Source organism: Mirounga angustirostris, unplaced genomic scaffold (genome assembly GCF_029215605.1).
Source record: "Mirounga angustirostris isolate CCGP_5_RB_7025 unplaced genomic scaffold, mMirAng1.0.hap1 SCAF_9, whole genome shotgun sequence".
Lineage (NCBI taxonomy): Eukaryota > Metazoa > Chordata > Mammalia > Carnivora > Phocidae > Mirounga > Mirounga angustirostris.
Window position 1 is genome coordinate 105,915,294 of NW_026991717.1, and position 19,975 is coordinate 105,935,268.

General features: G+C 42.9%; 1 protein-coding gene across 2 annotated transcripts in view; it reads left to right on the plus strand.

Annotated features, from left to right (window-relative positions):
• The first annotated feature begins 16,586 nt into the window (after window positions 1-16,586).
• Window positions 16,587-19,975, plus strand: part of PRKCH (protein kinase C eta) — a 221,176-nt gene continuing 217,787 nt past the window's right edge. Inside the window, exon 1 of one of the 2 annotated variants that reach the window (XM_064571148.1) lies at window positions 16,587-17,751. In XM_064571148.1, coding sequence (XP_064427218.1) covers window positions 17,389-17,751 — 363 coding nt within the window. In that variant the 5' untranslated portion in view covers window positions 16,587-17,388. The remainder of the gene's footprint in view (window positions 17,752-19,975) is intronic. The other variant, XM_045900996.3, reaches the window with a different exon arrangement.

The following is a 19,975-nucleotide window of genomic DNA, read 5'->3' on the forward strand; positions in this document are numbered from 1 at the left end:
CCAGGTACCTTTCTGATGCTGATGTTTCCCAGTCTGTACCTTTGGCCCACGTGTCCATTTCTTCCACTTGGATGTCTTCAGGTCCTTTTAACTATTTTTAACAACTTTTTGAAACCTTTTAAAAACTCACCAGAGATGGAACTCACCTTGCCCAACTCCACACCAGTGTCCCCTCTCTCGCGGACCGGCCACCTTCCTCTGTGCAGCTGCCCCATGCAGAGATCCGAGTCTGGCTTCACCCTTTGTTGCTACCATCCCCCATATCCAATCTATTACCACGTCTGCCGGTCCTTGATAGTCACTCTGCTAGTATCCTCGTCATGGGTTGGATCATCTCTCATTGGGATGATGATCAATTAACTTTCCCCTAGTCTTGGTCCCCGTCAACCCATTTTTCCCACGATAGCCACAGCGATCCTTGTATAATGTGCATATCACCATGTCTGACTCCTGCTAGAAACCCGCCATACCCTCTCATTTCTCTCAAGACAGATCTAAACTCCTTAACGCAAACATAAGGCCTTGGACCCTGCCTACCTTTGTGGCATTATCTCTTCGGCCTCAAAACTCTGTACTGGCCTTTAGACACGCCTTTCAGCGCGTCAGATTGAATGCTTTCTTCAGCCTCCAGCTCTATTTGCAATTCTTTTCTCTCCACCCCTATCACTTTATTCCTACTGGAATCGCTTTAGACTTCCCTGCCTCTGGGAAGGGACCCCTCCCCACTGCTTCCCTAAATAGGATGGGCTCTCCTGCTTCCCATGGTCATTATCACGCTGTGTGGTAATTGTTAGTTCATCTACCCCTCAGGCTGTAATAAACGAATTTACCTTACTTGCCGCTGTATCTCTACCATACAGCACAGTGCTTACCATGTAGTAGGTGCTTAAGACATGCCTTTTGCATAAGTGAATGAAGACCTGGGCACTTCGACTCATCCCTTATACCCCAGGTCAGTTGTCTTCCCAGCTCCTATAGTGTTTATAGAAGGAAGGGATTTTCCTGCTTCCGAAGATCACGTAACAAATCAAGACAGAATAGGGTTTCTACCTGATTTGGGGGTCTAGGTCTAGTTTTGTTTTTATGACTATTGCCTTCAACTTTAGTTTTTTTTTTAATTTATTTTACTTAGAACCCTGAGGTTTAAAAACTTCGAACATATACTTGGAGAAAATTATTCATGCAATTCATGAAAATTACTCATAATTATGATCAATTAAGCATTTTAATTAATCATACAATTAAGAATATGGGTGTTAAGCCCCAGAATGTCTGATTGAGGCTGTGAGCCTTTCAGATGTGTCTAAGGAATGTGTGTGCGTCCTGACTCCTATTTCCTTCCTCTAACCGTTCTGTGTACTCACTTCCTCAGGGGAAGAGAGGGGCTTATTCATTCCACAGTAACACAAAATAGTCCTAGAGCACATACTGTGTGTCAGACGCTGCTGTATCCATTTTGCATGCATTAACTCATTTCATCCTCAAAATAACAAATATCAGGTGTTATCATTCCTCGTTTAGAGATGTTAAGGCTGAGGCACAGAGAGGGTTAGTAATGTGCTCAGGGATGAGCAGAAGAGCTGGGATTTGGACCCAGGCAGTTTGGCTCTAGATCTTGACTTCTTCTCTAATATATCATGGAGAAAGCCTGACAGGGAATTACGTTTCTTGATTATATTAACTGAGAATACTAGCAGCCATTTAATAAAACATCGTCATGTGGACTTGTTTTAGTATGTAGATATCTGTGAGTAAAAGGACAGTTCTTGCCAAAGCCTCCCTTCTCCTCTGCCTCGGGCCACAGCATTCCTGGCCCCAAACCTTGCAGTAGGCCTTGCAACCCTTGGCCCTTCAGGTTTTTAATCCTTTCTCTCTCATCTCCTGATACCTTTTCTGGAGACAAGCAAAGCTTTGCTCAGTTTTCCACAAACTGAGAGGCTTCTTTCTTGCTTTTCTTGACCGTATTTCTCTAACTGCTAAGTTAATTTCCTTCCAACCTACTGATACTAATTTAGAGAACTGCTAAGCTTTACAAGATCTCTTGCTAAACCTTATTTATTGTGTGTAATCGTATACCACACGTCTTTTACCCGAGAGTTCGTATTTTTTTAGTACACCCCACCTAACCTACAATCAAACAAGAGCCCTGTAATCACAACACAGCTACAGAGGTTTACAAACTGCATTGTTATCTGATATAACCAAGTATGATCATATATATTTATGCATTACTAGAAAGACTATTTTTAGACTGATGTTTCAAAGAATAAATAACATTTTTCATAAAGTTTGGATACTATCTAACCTTTGGGAAAGTGATTTAGAAAGACCTCCTTCCCGTATGATAAGTTTTTCTTCCTCTTATAATGCTGTGAGGCAGATGTACATTGGAGGCCAGGGAGCAGAGAAGGAGAGCTTATGTCTTCTTTGTGGTTCCAGAAAGATTACATTGAAGAAGGGTCACAAGCTGAATCTGGAAGGTTAAATCAGCAAAGTTATTATCATCGTCACAGAAAGAAATATGCTAGGGTTTGACTTCAGAAGTTTCATTCAGAAGGAAAAGAAAGAAACATTTTCCAAATAAGGTTATAGGATAATTTTAGCATCATTCTAACACATCTCATGGAAATTTTTGCTTCAGTTATGTTTAAAATTTAAAACTTCCGAATGTTTCAAGTTTTATATGTTTATGTCATGGTTTTGGGGATGCCACTTATTTATTTTTGAGATACAGTGTACACACAGTGAGATGTATACATCGTAAGGGCATCATTTTATGAGTGTGCCAATGATACATCCTTGTAATCAGCACAGAAAGTTTATAAGAACTTTCCCATTGTTCCAGAGAGTTCCCTCAAGCCTCTTCCATCCTCCACAGACAACCACTAATCTGGTTTCTACCACCACAGGGTTTTGCCTGTTTTGTTTCTTTAACAGAGATAAGGCTATTCAGATTTTCTATTGTGTCAGTTTCTTCTTGTATCAGTTTTTATATGTTGTTTTTTTTTCAAAAAATTTGTCCAGTTCATCTAATCTGTTGAATTTATTGGCATAATATTATGCATAGTATTCTTTTATTATCCTATTAATATCTCTATGAGCTGTGGTGAGTTTCCCTTTTCATTCCTAATATTCGTAATTTGTGTGTTTTTTTACTTGAATGGCCTTGCTAGGGGATTAGAAATTTTATTAATCTTTCAAAAAACCAACTTTTGAAAATGAATAATTTTCTCCATTTGTCTGTTTTCTATTTTGTTGGTTTCAGCTCTTAGGTATTTCCTTTTTGCTACTTAATTTGGATTTAATTTGCTCCTTTTCTACAGCTTTATAAAACTTTTTCTCCAATGTAAATATAAATATTTAAATTTTTCTCTAAATACCACCTTAGCTGTATCCCACAACTTTTGACAATTTTTTGTTTTTATTATAATTCAGGTTAAAGTATTTTCTAAATTCCTTGTGATTTTTCTTTGACTCATAAGTTATTTAGAATTATGTTGTGTGGATCTATCTGTAAGGGTGTTTCTGAAAGAAATTAGCATTTGAATGGGTGAACTGAGTAAAGCAGATTTCCCGCCCCCCCCCCCCCCCACATAACCCCCTTCCCCACCCACAATCTGGGTTGGTATCATCCAATCCGCTGAGGGCTTGAATAGAACAAAAAGGTAGAGGAAGGTTGACTATACTGTCTGCCCGACCACTTGAGCTGTTATATCAATCTTCTCCTGCCCTGGAAACTCCTGATTCTCAGGCCTTCAAATCTACACCATCAGCTCTCTGGCTTTCAGGGCTTTGAGGAACACCACCAGCTTTCCAGGTCTCCGGCATGCAGACAGCAGACTGTGGGACTTTTCAGCCTCTGTTAATCACATGAACCAATACCTTATGCTAAATATCTATCTGTCTGTCTATGTATGTATGTATGTATGTATGTATGATCTATCCTACTGGTTCTTTTTCTTTGGAGAATTTTGACTAATAAAGTGACTCTTCCATCCACATTTGAAAGCAGTATGTATTCTGCAGATGCTGGGTGAGATATTCTATAAATGTCAGATCAAGGTGGTTGATAATAATGTTCAAATCATTTTTTTGTTTTATGATGTTTTATGATGACAATTTATTAATAAGAAATGTTACTCTTCAACTCTGAATTCTCCTTGACTTGAAGTTTACCTTGCATGATGATATCAACACTAACTTTTCTTAGATTTTCTTGATCTATCTTTTCTCCCTCCATTTACTCACAACTTATTTGGGTCTTTAAAATGCATCTTGTGCAGATAATATATAGTCAAATCTTGCTTTTTGTTCATCTTTACAATCTCTTCCTTTTCACTGAATTGTTCAGTTCTTTATATTTAATATAATTATTGATATGGTTAGATTTAAGTTTGTTTTTTACTTGTCATGTTTTTTTTTTATTTCCTCCTTTTCTGTCTTTGTTTTGGTTAATAAAATATTTTTAGGACTCTATTTTAATTCATTTTAAGTTATCCATCGTGGAGTTTTGTTGCTGTTGTTTTAGTGGTTGCTTGAATTCTCCACCTAAACGTTTTACAGTTATGGAAATGTTCCATGTGCTTTTCCAATATGGGAGTCACTAGTTACATGTGACTGTTAAGACCTTGAAATGTGACTAATACAACTGAGGAACTGAATTTTGTTGTATTTAATTTAATTAAGCTTAAATTTAGTCACTTGTGGTTAGTGCTGTATTGGACAACACATTCTTATCAGTCTACTTAGATTTATATTGTATAATTTCATGTAAAATATAAAAATCTTACAATAGCATAATTTTATTAACTCTATCCTTTTGTTACTGTTGTTATGTATTTTACTTGTACATGGTTAAAAGCTCCTCAATATATTTGTCTTTAAATAGCCTTGTCTTTTAAATAAATTATAAAAAGAAAGAAGAAGACAATTTTTCATACTTTCATGTCTATTTGCCATTTCTGGTGCTTTTCTTCCTGTAGGTTAGATTTCCCCTTGTATCATTTCCCATCATCCTAAATAACTCTTCTATTAGAACTTCTTATAGTTTTCAGTGAATTATTCCTGCATTCTTTTATCTGAAAATGTCTTTTTTGTTTTCATTTTTTGAAAGATATTTTTACTGCATATAGAATTCTGGGTTGACCACTTCTCTCAGTACTTTAATGATGACTTTCCATTTCTTCTGGTCTCCCTTGTTTCTTTTTTTTTTTTTTTTTTTAAGATTTTATTTATTTGAGAGAGCCAGCGTGCGAGCATGAGTGGGGGAAGGGGCAGGGGGAGAAGCAGACTCCATGCTGAGCAGGGAGCCTGAGATCATGACCTGAGCTGAAGGCAGACGCTTAACTGACTGAGCCACCCAGGCACCCCTGGTCTTCCTTGTCTTTAGTGAGAAGTAAACTGTCACTCATAGCATTGTTCCCTGCATGTAATTGACTTTTTTCTCTATTTTCAACATCTACTCTTTCTTTATCTTTGGTTGACAGCCTAATGACCAGAATGTGCCTAGGTATGATTTTTTTTTATATTTATTCTGCCTGGAGTTTGTTGATTCTTCAATCTGTAGGCTGATGTTTTCCACAGGTTAGAGGAATTTTCAGCCATTTTTTCTTCAAATTCTATTCTACCCTATTCTTTCTTTCTTCTCTCCTCCAAGGACTCTAGATATATATGTAATTTCAGAAGTTTACTTTCTATTTCTATTATATCCATTTGTTTAATCTTTGCTGCTACTCCCCATCTTTTTACTCAATATATTCATCTTTTCCTGTGCATCCTTAAATATATTGATATGAGCCATTTTAAGGGCTTCATCTTTTAATTCCAACATTTGGGTTATTTTGGATTCTGCTTCTATTGACTGCTTCTTTTCTTGATTATGGGTCACATCTTCCTGCTTCTTCACATGTCTAATGTTTTTAAAATTATTATTTTTTAAGATTTATTTATTATTTGAGAGAGAGAGAGCATAAGCGGGAGGGGCAGAGGGAGAGGGAGAGAGAATCTCAAGCAGACTCCACACTGAGCATGGAACCCCATGCAGGGCTTGATCTCACAACCCTGAGATTGCAACCCGAGCTGAAACCAAGAGTCGGATGCCCAACCAACTGTGCTACCCAGGTGCCCCTATAATTATTTTTGAATGTTGTTATCAGGGAGTTACAAAGAGTCTGGTTTATCTTATTTTCCTTTAAAGGCTGTTGAGTTTTCTTTCTATGAAGCTGTTAAATTACTAGCAAATTCTCTTGATCTTGTTAGGCTTTGTTTTCTTATTTGTTTAGGGCAGTTCTGTTTTGGTTTTGTCCTTAGTCTTGGGGCATGGCCCTTTCTCTGAGGCATGGTACTTATTCCTAAGGTGTGGCCTCTTTGGAGTTTCAGTTTGAATATATGAGGTGCTTAGGAAGGTCTCTGCACTTAGGCTGGGCCAATAGTCTTATGTTTCCTGCACTGCAGAGCCTGTGATGTCTTGGCCCAGGTTTCTTACTTGCAGCAGCCATTCTCTTCTAGGCCTTGTGAAGTCTCCTCCTACACACTGGCTGCAGGGGAACACTCATGAAATCCATCATCTTCCTCCTCTACACAGCTCATTTCTCTGTGATATCCTGCCTTAAAAATTCCAGGGACTCCAGCCATTGTAAATTCTATGTGTACCTCTTCAGCCCAAGAAGACTTCCATATTCCCTTGGATTCCACTTCCCTTAAGTTCACTAAGTAGAAAGCTGAAGAAGACATAGAGCTCTCTTTGTGTTTCTCTCCTCTTAAGGATCACAATGCTTCAATGTTTATTGTCAAATGCCTGGAATTGGTTACCTTAGATATTTATAGCTGTTTTCACTGGGAGGGCAAGTCCAGTATCTGTCACTGTGTACAGCCGGAAGTAGATGTCCTCCTATATATGTTTTTGTGTATTACATACCCCTTAATAAACTATTAAAACAAAAAATCACTTTTCTTATTTAAAGATCCTTGTTTCTTTTTTTGTCAGAGCACTGTTCTTGATGATTATATGTATTTTTACTCTAACCTCAATAAACATTATTCTGTTGAAGTTCATTTAAATTATTATAATTAACATTTCTAAATCACAATGATTAATAATTAGCATTACTCGGGAGTACTGGAGTGATGCAGTTGGTTAAGCATCTGACTCTTGGTTTTGACTCAGGTCTGATTTCAGGGTTATGGGATTGAGCCCCACATTGGGCTCCATGCTCAGTGTGGAGTCTGTTTGAATTTCTCTTTCCCTCTCCCTCTACCACTCCCTCCACCCCTCTTGCTCTCTCTCTCTCTAAAATAAAGAAATCTTTAGGGGTGCCTGGGTGGCTCAGTCAGTTAAGCATCCAACTCTTGATTTCGGCTCAGGTCATGATCTTAGGGTCCCGGGATTGAACCCCAGGTCTGGCTCTGTGCTCAGCGGGAAGTCGGCTTGAGGATTCTCTCTCCCTCTGCCCCTCCCCAGCTCATGCTCTCTCCTTCTCTCTCTCAGGTAAATAGATCTTCAAAAAAATAATTAGCATTACTCATTACAGTGTTTATCAAACATTGAAAAGATATTTTTTTCAAGAGTTTAAAACAAAACTTGGGTAGAACAAAGTGTAGCCTAATATCCTTCTATTTTAAAAAGTGGGATATAATGACATTCTAGGACACTAAAATGACCCATATAAACTTTGTTGTTTACTGGTAGAAAATTTTTATAACTTTCTTAAAAACAAAAATACTTTTTCATTGGCTATAAATGGCATATCAAAGGAAAATGCCAGAAACAAATTTGCCTGACATTGTATTCCTAAGAACACTGATGTAAATCATTGACTGTACCATAATTTATGTTTTACTTTATTGTTTAACAAAACATATCAAAGCAATATAAATGATACTGCTGTTTATATAAATCAACTAGAGATAAGGCATGTTGAGTCAGTAACTTACTTGAGACTAGAATCTGTTCTGGGGAGCTCTGGCCCCATATTCTGAAGATGCAGGGAATATGTAATAAACTATCTGGAAAATGCCCTCTTTCTGGTTCTAGCTCCTCATCTGTAAAATAATATTTTGGCCTAGAGTTGTCTAGCATGCCTTCCAGATCAAAGGATCCATTCTTTCTATGTTCTTACTTTTACTTTCTGACCCATCTTCTCATTACAGTGCCGTATTTTTATCTTTAATCTTAAAACATTCTTTCCATATATTTTCATCTTAAGGTAATGACAGCCATATTTCTGGGTGGTTATAACAATCATCGGATAATTATAAATGGGAACAAAAACCAAACATGCGGCTAAGTGCCAGGTAATTTTAAAACTTAAAAACTGTAACAATTACCCCATAAATATAATGCATTGAATCTCTGATTGCTATTACAAAAATGGACCCAAATTAAGAGAAATAGCTTGCCATTTACATGGAAATATAGACTCTGGAATGGTATCACTGCCTACCATCAGTTATCTTAAACTGAGTCCAAGTTTTTAAAGTCATTTCCTAACTAATGTTAAGCACAGGTGTTTCCTGATTTCAGTTGTTCAGACTCTTAGAAAAAATGAGTAACTCAGGGAAATGTGTAGAATTCCTTTGTTGGCTTCCTTTCTCCTGTATCAAGCCTACGTTTCATCTGAGTACTATATGGGTTTTTGTATTTCCATGCCCACTGAGCCCATGAGCTTATTTTCTCCCTTTCTATTTGCTATACTCACCACTCTCTCTTTTGTTTTCTTATTATTAGTGTTATTTTTACAAGTTTTCTGCCATCTTTAGAATCTCAGTTTGAATGAGTCTATTTGAAGAGAAAGAGTCAAATATCTGTCTCTGATTTGAAGGGTCTCTGTGGGTGGCAGGTTTGAGCCCCTGCACGGCTGTGGGGCTGCGTCTGGTCTTAAGCACCAATCCCTCATGCCGAGGGGCAGACTGTGAGGCAGCCAGAATGAGGTGGGGGAGAAGGGAAAGTGAGCAGCCCCGTGGGACAGAAGTGATAACACAACGTGCGTTAAAGTTGGTTTCTCATTTAATTCTGTACATTTGTGTGGCTTGACTGAGGTCATCTAACAATTTTGGAGGTTGCAAACCTAAGTCTCGGAATGTTACTATCTCTTACGTGTGGGGTTCTTAAACTTGAGTACAGGAGAACCAGCTGGGCTTGTTAAACTTTGTCAAAAAGGCCATTTCGGGGCTGTCCAACTCCCCACTCCCCCAAAGCTCATGGTCAGATTGCCTGAAATGCCCTGCTGTCACTTGTTGGCTTCCAGAGTTAAAATTATGTTCACCGCACAGCGGGACTTTATTAAATTAGGATTAAAAATAAATAGTACCTTGATTTACTACAAAATATTTACCTGCTTTGCTCTTTTAGTATCTAGAATAAACATTTTGCCAACTTTCTGTGTGTAAAACAAATATCTCAATTCAGAGTTCTAAAAAGGGAAAAGGGGAAGTACTTTGAAGGATTTTAATGTAGAATGTAGGAAGATGTCTTGATTAGTTTTGTAGAAAGTCAAATTTTTGGCCTTGTATGAGAAAGATGACTGGGGCTGGTGTGAAAATTTTATACTTCATTATCAGGATTTCAAGGACAAAAGGTCTTTTTTTTTTTTTTTTAATGCCTCTTTACTGTGAACTCTACACTCTTAGGAACAGAGGCCAAACAGCTTTTTCATTTCCAAGAATCAGAAAACGTTTAAGTTTCACCAGAAAGATGACAGGAAATGATTTACAGTTTCAAAGGGTTAAAGTCAACCTTATCTGTGATTTGGTGTGTAGTGTTTAATATTAGCTTAAAAATCTTTTGAGGGGCGCCTGGGTGGCTCAGATGGTTAAGCATCTGCCTTCAGCTCGGGTCATGATCCCAGGGTCCTGGGATCGAGCCCCACATGGGGCTCCTGGCTCAGCCGGGAGTCTGCTTCTCCCTCTCCCTCTGCCTCTCCCACTGCTCATGTTCTCTCTCTCTCTCTGTATCTCTGTGTCTCAAATGAATAAATAAAATCTTTAAAAAAAAAAAATCTTTTGAGAAGTTGCTAAAACTTTGATTATGGAAAAATCCCAAAGTACATAAATGAAAAGAAGGAAAAGCCACCTATATCAATAAACAGTTGTAAAGTTGCTGACTTTGTGCCAGACACTCTTCCAAGTGCGTCACAAATAACAACTTATATAAAACTCTCAGTAACTCTGGTCACGGAGTGAACCAGAGGATGCCACCAACAACATGGAGAAAACCCAGTGAAGGGTGAGAGAAAGATGCTATTAGAGCAAAATGATCATTTTCCTCCCACGGGTTTCTTACACAAGCCACAAAATCTAATAACTTGGTCACTACTTGTAGTTAATAACCACTTCGCTTGTTAATGGATTGGAGCTCACTGAGAAAGGTTAATGAAACAGACTGTCCAATAGCTAAATTAATAATAGGCTTTAGAGGAAGTCATTACTATTGTAAACCATATACACTTGCTTCTATCACTAGTGCCTTTTAAAAATATTAACACAGCAAGAAAAATATTAAAAATGAGGAGTTCTGCATTCAGAATTAAGGATTTTTAAACGATTTGAGTTTGAAAAGATATTTTTGCCTCATTTGGTGACGTGTTACTTTATGTTGTTATTACAGAGGTGGATACAACGAAATGTTTGAGGTGGCTAAACGTCATTAGTCTTAGCTCCTCTAAACTATCTCTTCTTTTATTTTATGAGGTTTGTCTTTTTTTTTTTTTAATCCATGCAACTATAATTCAGGCTGAGGACATTTCTGAACCTGCTTCTTAATAGAATGACTGTAAGGTTGTCCAGGGTTCCACATGCCTACTAAGAAATGCACTTAGGTGATGTAAAGGATCTCAAATGAAAATATTCTAATATGGGTAGATTTAAGTAGGTGAGTTAAGTCAAAAAAAGAAAACAGCCATAGGAGAGATTTGTGTTTGTTCTCTTTACACACATAAATTTTTAACTTCATTCGATTTTCCTGGTAGGAAACAATGGCAGAAATGTTTCATGGAGTTGTTGCTCTTGATCACGAGGCTATGTCCAGGAATTGTCAGTACAAAGTGTACTGACAAAAAACTTGACCGCTTTTTATGAGGGTATTACTTTTGGGCTTGCTCCTCTGTTCTGACCTCAGTCTCTGGAATCTGTCTTAATTAAGTGGGCTTTTGAGGCAAATAGTAATCGAAGGCTCTTCTTTTGAGGAAGCCTGAGGAAGGGCGAGAAGCTCTGCTCATCCACTCTGCCTGCCCTTTTAGGACTTCTGCCCTTCACACTTCTTTCCCCTCGTTCCCTCTTTCACTGTAAGCTGTTGACCCATTGAACACTGACTGGTGCAGCATTAGGAGCCTTTGGCTTACTCATCCCACATCCCTCTCAGCCCCTGATTTTGTTTCTGTTTCTTCCTATAAGTCATTAAAGATCTTCCCTTTATCCGGGTGTTCAGAAGCCTCACAATGATGTGTCTAGGGAGGGTCTTCTTTAAACTCATTTTGCCTAATACACTGTGTCTTTTCCAATAGGAGACGAGTGTCCTCCTTCCATTCTGAGAAATGTTACCCTCTTTGTGAAATGTCTTACCTTTTTCTATGCTTTTTGGAACACCTACAAGTAGGACATGGTGGCGCCACTTATTTATATGTACCTTTGCATATTTAGAAAATGGATATTCCTCGAACTTTTGCCCTGCATACCACCCTCTCCTGCCTACTGAGAATCTCGATCTTCCTCCTTGTTCTCAGCGTACAGCAGTAGTTTTCAATCCAGCTGTGCATTACAACCACTCCAGGATGGGGTTTAGGCACTTATTTATTTATTTATTTATTTATTTATTTATTTATTTAGAGCGCCATGTGTGCGAGCAGGGATGGGGGTTGGGGGGAGGGGGGAGGGGCAGAGAGAGAGGGAGAGAGAGAATCTCAAGCAGGCTCCATGCCCAGCGTGCAGCCCAAGGCAGAGCTCGATCTCACGACCCTGAGATCATGACCTGAACCGAAATCAAGACCACACTTAACTGACTGAGCCACCCAGGCGCCCTAGGCATGCATTTAAATAAGTGGGTCAAATCTCAGCTCTACCATGTACGAACTATGCTCCAATTCATTTAACCTTTCTGGTTCTCGGTTTCCTTATCTGTAAAATAGAGATAATAACACCTCATATGGTTGTCATGAGGATCAAATGAAATAATGTTTGTCAAGTGGCTTGTTACAGTGCTGGTGGATGCTCAATAAATGATAATATGACAGCCAAGGTAACAGTTGAAATGTAACATGTGCTTGGCAATGTATCAAATACTTCATGTGAATTTATCTTCAGAGCCCTTTTAGGTAAGTACGTTTATTATTCGTTTGTGAGTCCAACACTAAGAGCCGTTTTCATTTACTTGTGTTGTTTTCTTTATCTTTTGGTTTACTTATTTTAGGTACTTCATAGCATATTTATATTTCTTACTCTACATTTAAAAATATTTACTATTTTTTCTATGTTGTTTATCATGTGTCATTTTAATAACTATTCCATGAGGTTGCTATTCTATAATTTACTTAGTCATTCTACTATTGCTGAACTCCTTAGGCAAAGAACTGGTTTGTTCGAAGCTTTTTTTTTTTTTTTAAGATTTTATTTATTTATTTGACAGAGAGAGGGAGAGAGAGAGAGCACAAGCAAGGGGAGTGGGAGAGGGAGAAGCAGACTCCCCTCCGAGCAGGGAGCCGGATGCTGGGCTCCATCCCAGGACCCTGAGATCATGACCTGAGCTGAAGGCAGACACTTAACGGCTGAGCCACCCAGGCGCCCCTGTTTGAAGCTTTTGATGCATACTGTCAAACTGCCCTCCAGAGGTTGTGCAATTTCATAATGACATGGGGTAGTTTTTGACCTAGCTGTTTTATTCTCTAAATTCTCTAATTCTGTTTTAAAGTGGAATGGAGGTTGTGGGAAATGATCCTTAAGAAATTAGACAAATGGGGGGCGCCTGGGTGGCTCAGTCGTTAAGCGTCTGCCTTCGGCTCAGGTCATGATCCCAGGGTCCTGGGATCGAGCCCCGCATCGGGCTCCCTGCTCCGCGGGAGGCCTGCTTCTCCCTCTCCCACTCCCCCTGCTTGTGTTCCCTCTCTTGCTATCTCTCTCTCTGTCAAATAAATAAATAAATAAAATCTTAAAAATAAAAATAAAAATAAAAAAGAAATTAGACAAATGGCAGCAATTCAGTCAAACAATCAATCAAACAAGCATTTAGATAATGTGCTAGCAATTGTATACAAGAAGTCCAAAGTTATAGTGTGACTGACAAAATAAATAGTAATAGCAATAAAGAAACAAACAAACCTCTAGTGTATAAAAGGACCTATAACGCCGAGTTTAAAGCAGTCCGTACAAATATGCAAATTACTACATTACATTACATGCTGCTGGTCAGGGGGGTGAGATGTATTTAGAGAGGGAACTTCTTATCCCCTGCCTTCCTTGAAAGTCAGGACCAGCTCCAGATAGAAGCTGTGACACAGGTGAGGTTTGTAATAGCAGACAGTCCCTTCCCACAGGGGCTCTGTACTGTGGACTGTGTACTATTTGTCTGGTGTCTCCCCCAGGAGCCACCAAAGGGCACGTGACATAGGCTGGGGACATTCAGGGGCTTCCCCAGGTTGATTTAAGGAGGTGGGTCAAGAAAATCCTCTTTCCACTGAGGCCGTGAAGCTGGAAATCTGGCCAGCTGGGACTGCTGGTCACCGTGTCTCCTGACTGTAGAGCGGCAACTTTGGACAGCAGGCTGAAAGCCACAAACATAGATGTTTGTCCTAAACTAAGTGCCATTTCTCCCCCTGGGTCTCAGATGGCATTCCCACCTGCAGTCTCAAAACTGTATGATTTCTCTCCTCTCTTGTGTTGCTCCCGCTTAATAAATAGCCCTCCACCCAGTGGTCCCATCTTCCTCCTCAGCTCTCTCATCCTCATTCCAGCCCAACCTCTTGAACGAGTGTCTACACTTACTCTCTCCACTTCCTTATTTTTCACCTCAAGCTACACACAGGCTTCAGCCCCCATCCCTCTACAGAAATGGCTCCAAGATTACTAAGGATGCCCATTGCCATCTCTTCATGGCTGCCTTTAGTCCTTGTGTACTCAACCTCTTAGTGTCATTTGGCGTAGCTGAACAATTACTTCTTGTTTGAAAACCCTTGGTTGGTTTTCATAATACCTGGGTACTGTGTCCTCCTGGTTTTTCTCTTACGCCCCTGCTGCTGCTTTGGAACCCCCTTGCCCACCTCTCTTCCACCTCTCCATGTTGGGGTTTCTGGGGCTCTATCCTAAGGCCCCGTCTTTCCTCATGCTACACTCTATTCCCCTCTTTTCCCCACAATCACAATGTCATCCACTATTCTGGCTTTAGTTGCTATCTATATACCAGTGGCCCCTCACTTTATGTCTTTAGCTCAGACTGCACCTCTGAGCTTCACAAGCACATAGCTGAGTGCCCACCTCAGATTTCAACTCAGATGTATTAAGATATATCAAAACTCATATATTTCAAATTGAACTGTTCATCTCCCTCCACAAATCTGCTCCTTCTCTAGTGGTTCCTAATCACCAATGGCTCCCCAGTCCACACAGTTGCTTAAGCTGGATGCCTGCAAGTCATCCTTGATACTTTCCTCTTCCTCATTCCTTCCATTCAGTCCAACACCAAGGCCTGAGTGTTCTACCTCCTAAACATTTCTCACATCCATCTCCATCTCCATCACCACCACCTGAGTCCTGGTCACCATCTTCTCTCTTTGGACTTTGGCATCTGCCTGCTGACTGGTCTCCCCACACCCATGCTTGCTCCTTCCAATCCACTCTTCACATGGCCCCGAAGAGAGACTTTTTTTTTTTGAAGTTTGTTGGTTTATTTAAGTAATCTCTACACCCAAAGTGGGGCTCAAACTCATGACCCTGAGATCAAGAGTCGCACACTCTTCCCACTGAGCCAGCCAGGTGCACCCCCAGAAAGAGATTTTAAAAGACAAATCTCATCCTGTCCCTGTCCCTGCTTAACTTTCGGGGGCTTCCAACTGCCCACAGACCATGTCCAAAGACTTTCCCATGACCTACCAGTCTAGTCAGTCTTGGACCCTGACCTACCTTTTCAGGTGAATTTCAGCCACTTTCCCCTCCCCTTTTTTTGGGCTCCAGTCACATGGAGTCTTTCCTGTTCCCGAAACAGGTCAAACTGTCCCTTTTCTTGGCAACCCTGAATAAATGGATCCTTTTGCTGTGTACTTCTTCAGGGAACTCTTCCCTGACCACCCCCTCCAGGTTCCATTGTCCCACTGCACCTGAGCTTTTCCTTCACCACACAGCCCAGGTGTGTGATCTATACCTTGATTTTCCTTGCTGTGGGACTTATGCCCCAGGAGGGCAGGCACCACCGCTGTCCTGCTCCTAGTGTCCCTCACATCCCAACCCCGGATGTGTAGCTGCCCACCATTTGGGGACTGTCTTTTTTTAGTGCCAAAGTCCAACAGCAGCCAATCTTTCAGTGGTTCTTAAAGCTAGAGTCCTGCTCTTTGGAGGAAAGGGTGACAGAGTTGACCCAATTGGTCCCCTTGACCTCTTCCCTTGGAGCACCAGGCCAGATGGGAGCTCCCTGGATGTTTGGGAGCTTGCTTTATAAGCCCTGCCTAAAGCTGAAGTGTCATTAGGATGATGTGCTGCATCCCTGCCTTGTTCTCTTAAAAAGAAGTTTTGATGTTTTTAAGACAGGCCCTTCCCCACCGGCCCATTGTTCTTATTTGTTTTCATTCTCTAGTGTGCCTCCATTCACAGGAGTGAAATTGTTGAGAAGCTACTCAGTTCAAGAGCCCCAAACAGGGCCTTGGGTGGAGGGGGCTAGGAAGACCCGACCTGGTCTCGGGGAAACCAGAACATTCCAAACGGAATGTAATTAAGTATCTTAAAAATGGCCTAGGCTTTATGGGAGACAAACTGGTTGTGGCTGGCCCTCAAGGAGCAAGCTTTGTGGTAAAGCACAATAGATGGAACGGTTCACACAAGGGCCCCAAAACTCCTGGACCCACGGGTGGGAAGGAACAAAAGGCTGCCCACTCTGACTGCAAACACAGCAACAAGCTAGAATGTTCCTCGAAGAGGCGATTTCTTCTGCACACATGTGTCAGGGACAGTGTTTGTGTGTGCACATCTGCCCTTGCTAGGCAGGGCTTGGTAGGCCAGGAACCACCCCGCAGAGAGACTTAGTACATCTCAGCTATGTCTGTCTTCAGAACCGATCTTTCCTGCTCTTTGTGCAACAAGACACACCTCTCCGAGGAAGGAGGAGGACAGGATTTCCATCATTACTACCACCCTATTAAAAACAACAACAACAAAACAACCGTGTAATTACTCTCTGCAGGAAAGGCGCACAAACAGGATGGGCCTGAGCTGAACCCGGGATGGGCCATCCCTGTAAAGATTAGGAAAAGGAACCTCCCCGCCATGCGCCGGCTCAGGCCAGGGCCTCTCCCAGAGCGCCAGGCAGGCTCGCCAGCCCAACTCCTCCGGTGGTAAGGAGGGTGCCGGCGACTCCTGGAGCGCGGGTTCCCAGCCCCTGCCGCCCCCTTCTCCCTCCGCCCCCCAGCACTCTCTGGACCTGTCTCCCAGGCCTCAGGTGTTGGCTCACGCCGGGCCACGAGCCCTTCCCTTTCTGGCCTGCACCTGGGGGAGCCTCTAGCCCACCGAGCACAGTCGACCCCGCGCGACAGGGAGCGCGCGCAGAGGGGGGCCGGCGGGCCGGCGTGGGGCTCCCCGGCTTCGCGCGCCCGGCCACCGACCCACAGCCCCGCCGGCTGTGCGCCACGCCCCCGGGCTTCGGAAGGCGCGGGACCCGGCGCAGGGCTTCTGTGAACTTGGAGCCTGGCGGCGCGAGGCTCCTGCCGGGGATGCGGCGGCAGCTGCTTCCTGGTTTGAAGCTCGCCGAGCGGGGGAGAGCGTGAGCCCGCGGAGGCGGGGGCAGGAGCAGAAGCAGGAGGAGGCGGGGGCAAGAGACGCTTGGGGCTGGAGCTAACCGGACGGGTCGCTCCGGCTCTCCAGGGAGAGGAGCTTCCCGGCTCTGGAGAAGGGGCGAGTCCTTTGAGAGCCCCCGGGAAGCGCCGCGTGCTGGAGAGGGACGGTCGGGCTACCCCGGCTCGCGGAGGGCTCGGCTCCGGGCTCCCCTCCTTTCCACCTCGCGAGGGAGGGGGCGAGGGAAGGAGGGGAGGGGGAGGTCCCGCGGAGGAGGCAGAATGACCAGTCGAGGGGGGCTTGGGCGCTGCTTTTCCCAGAAGCTGCTTCCACTCCTGCGGCTGCCGCGAGGGCTGGCTTGAGCTGGGGCTCCAGGCTCTCCCGCTGCGAGCAGGCGCGGCCCCCCGGGGCCCGGGCAGCGGCGCCGGCATGACGTCCGGCACCATGAAGTTCAATGGTTACTTGAGGGTCCGCATTGGCGAGGCTGTGGGGCTGCAGCCCACCCGCTGGTCCCTGCGCCACTCGCTCTTCAAGAAGGGCTACCAGCTGCTGGACCCCTACCTGACGGTGAGCGTGGACCAGGTGCGCGTGGGCCAGACCAGCACCAAACAGAAGACCAACAAACCCACGTACAACGAGGAGTTCTGCACCAACGTCACCGACGGTGGCCACCTCGAACTGGCCGTCTTCCACGAGACGCCCCTGGGCTATGACCACTTCGTGGCCAACTGCACCCTGCAATTCCAGGAGCTGCTGCGCACGGCCGGCGCCTCGGACACTTTCGAGGGCTGGGTGAGTAGCTGTGATCCCTCCCGGTTGTGTCCGCTTGACTCTTTTCCCCCTCCACTTTTCAAATCTCGCCCGGGTCCCGCTTTCCCATCCCGTTGTCGAGCTCTGCGGCGGAGGGAATTCCCTTCAGTTTTTGGTCCTCGCCCAGGTGGCCGCGGCGCTGGTGACGCGACCGCGGTGGGTGTGTGAGGGCTCATGTGTGTCTCCAGGAAGCCAGCCCGGACACGGTCCCCTTTTGGGATGGCAGCTTGGGCTAACGGGAAGTCAGGGCGAAGGCAGTGACCCCCCCCCCCCCCCGCCCCCTAGGCTCAGACTTTGGATAAGGCGCTCGAACTCTCCGCATGCGGGTAGTACAAAGGAAAGGCGAGTAAGATGTGATATGAAAGTGACTTGATCTGGGTAAAGTACTTAAAGCGCTTCTTAGGAGAAAGCCATACATTCTCGCAAGTATTATTCATAATGTTTATGGATACGTGTTGGTTCAGCTGCTCAGACGTGCACACGTGTTTCAGCATGCAGATCCATTACATCCCATGGATACATAGCCTACACTGGCAGGGATCTGAGCTCCTGGGTCTGCACGCTGGCAGTTTTATTGTTTAGCAGTTTTCCAAGGAGATGAGGTTTATATGTGTTTGTAAGTAACTTCGGTAGTTCTGTCACAACCTGAGAGGTGTGAGGCTTGCATGCGCAGCTTCTGCTGCTATTGGTCTGGGAGCTTTGAGAACTCCTCAGTAGTTTGTGGACCACCCCCAGTTCTCCCCATCTCACCTGCTGGTGTTTCTGTGTATTGACAAGTAGTTACCCGAAACTTCCTGCTTGCCTCTACTTTTCACATAGTTCCCATGAGACAACATTTGTGCTGCAAATTAAAATTTCTATTAGCACTCTACTCAGTGCTAAAATGCTTTTGCTTCTTATTCCTGGTACTGTCTTTGTGATACAGGTGTTCTTCCCACTTTTACATGATGAAATGATAATTATAATGAAGTGGTCTGGTTTGGCAAAGCAGAGTAAGCTATTTGAAGAATCTCAGGACTGTAATGGTTTAAGTTCAGAGGATGTCAGTTTTAAGTCCAAAATGTGAATCAGTATTGAAAACCTGTTTGAAATTAACAAGTGGTGGAATCAGATGGATACCAATGAAGACTCATTTCAATATTTTATACTTTGAGGAACTGGTAATTTTACCATATAGTCTGTAAAATTACAGATGGCTTGTAGAACTGTCTTTTTTTTTTTTTTAAGATTATTTATTCGTTTGAGAGAGAGAGAGAGCGCATGAGCAGGGAGAGAGGCAGAGGGAGAGGGAGAAGCAGGCTCCCGCCGAGCCAGGAGCCCGATGTGGGGCTCGATCCCAGGACCCCGGGATCATGACCTGAGCCGAAGGCAGACACTTAACCATCTGAGCCACCCAGGCGCCCCGAACTATCTTTTAAGTAGAAGAAAACATAATGACTATTTAATGAGATCATCACATTATATTGAGTTAATTTCTCTTCAGCTGAACTTTATGAAATTTTGAAGTGGATTGGAGAGAAATGGCTAAAATAGAGACATTTTATTCTGTAAATTTCCAAATAGAAATAGAGGTGAGCCTAGGAATCCAAATGGAATTACTGAATCAGTGTTTGATTAGGAGTTAGGTTGGGAAAGCTCTAGAGGAACCAGGTTCTGAAGTATGGTGGTACAGAATGGCCAATGGCTATTAGAAGCATCACTTCCTGGAGAGAACCTAGACTGGTCCTTCTTACCCCTGGTCTGCACCATTGAATCACATGGGGGGGCTTTTGAAAATCCCCACTTTTAAAAACTCTAAGCATCTCTAGCTGTGGGACCCTGGCTGGTATCAGTACTTTCAGGCTCCCAGGTGATTCCAATGTGCAATCAAGGTTGAGAACCTGTGGCCTAAATAAACACCGAGAGATTAGGACTGGAAGAAGATGATCCAGGTTACCTGACATGGTGAAGGTGTGCAGAGCTGCTTATGGTTCCACTGAATGAACAAAGATTTAAATATATTATAAATATCTCAATCTATAATTATCTGAATTAATTATACTGAGATGTTTAAGTAACACACTGGTGGTGTTTTTGAAAACAGGAACATTTGGTAGGCTAGGTCAGCATTTAAAAGACCTTGAAACCAGTGATTTACCATGCATTTATATTCAACTGTGGGCAGGGCAGAGTATTTCGTAAAAAGTTCTGGGTATTTTTTTTTTTT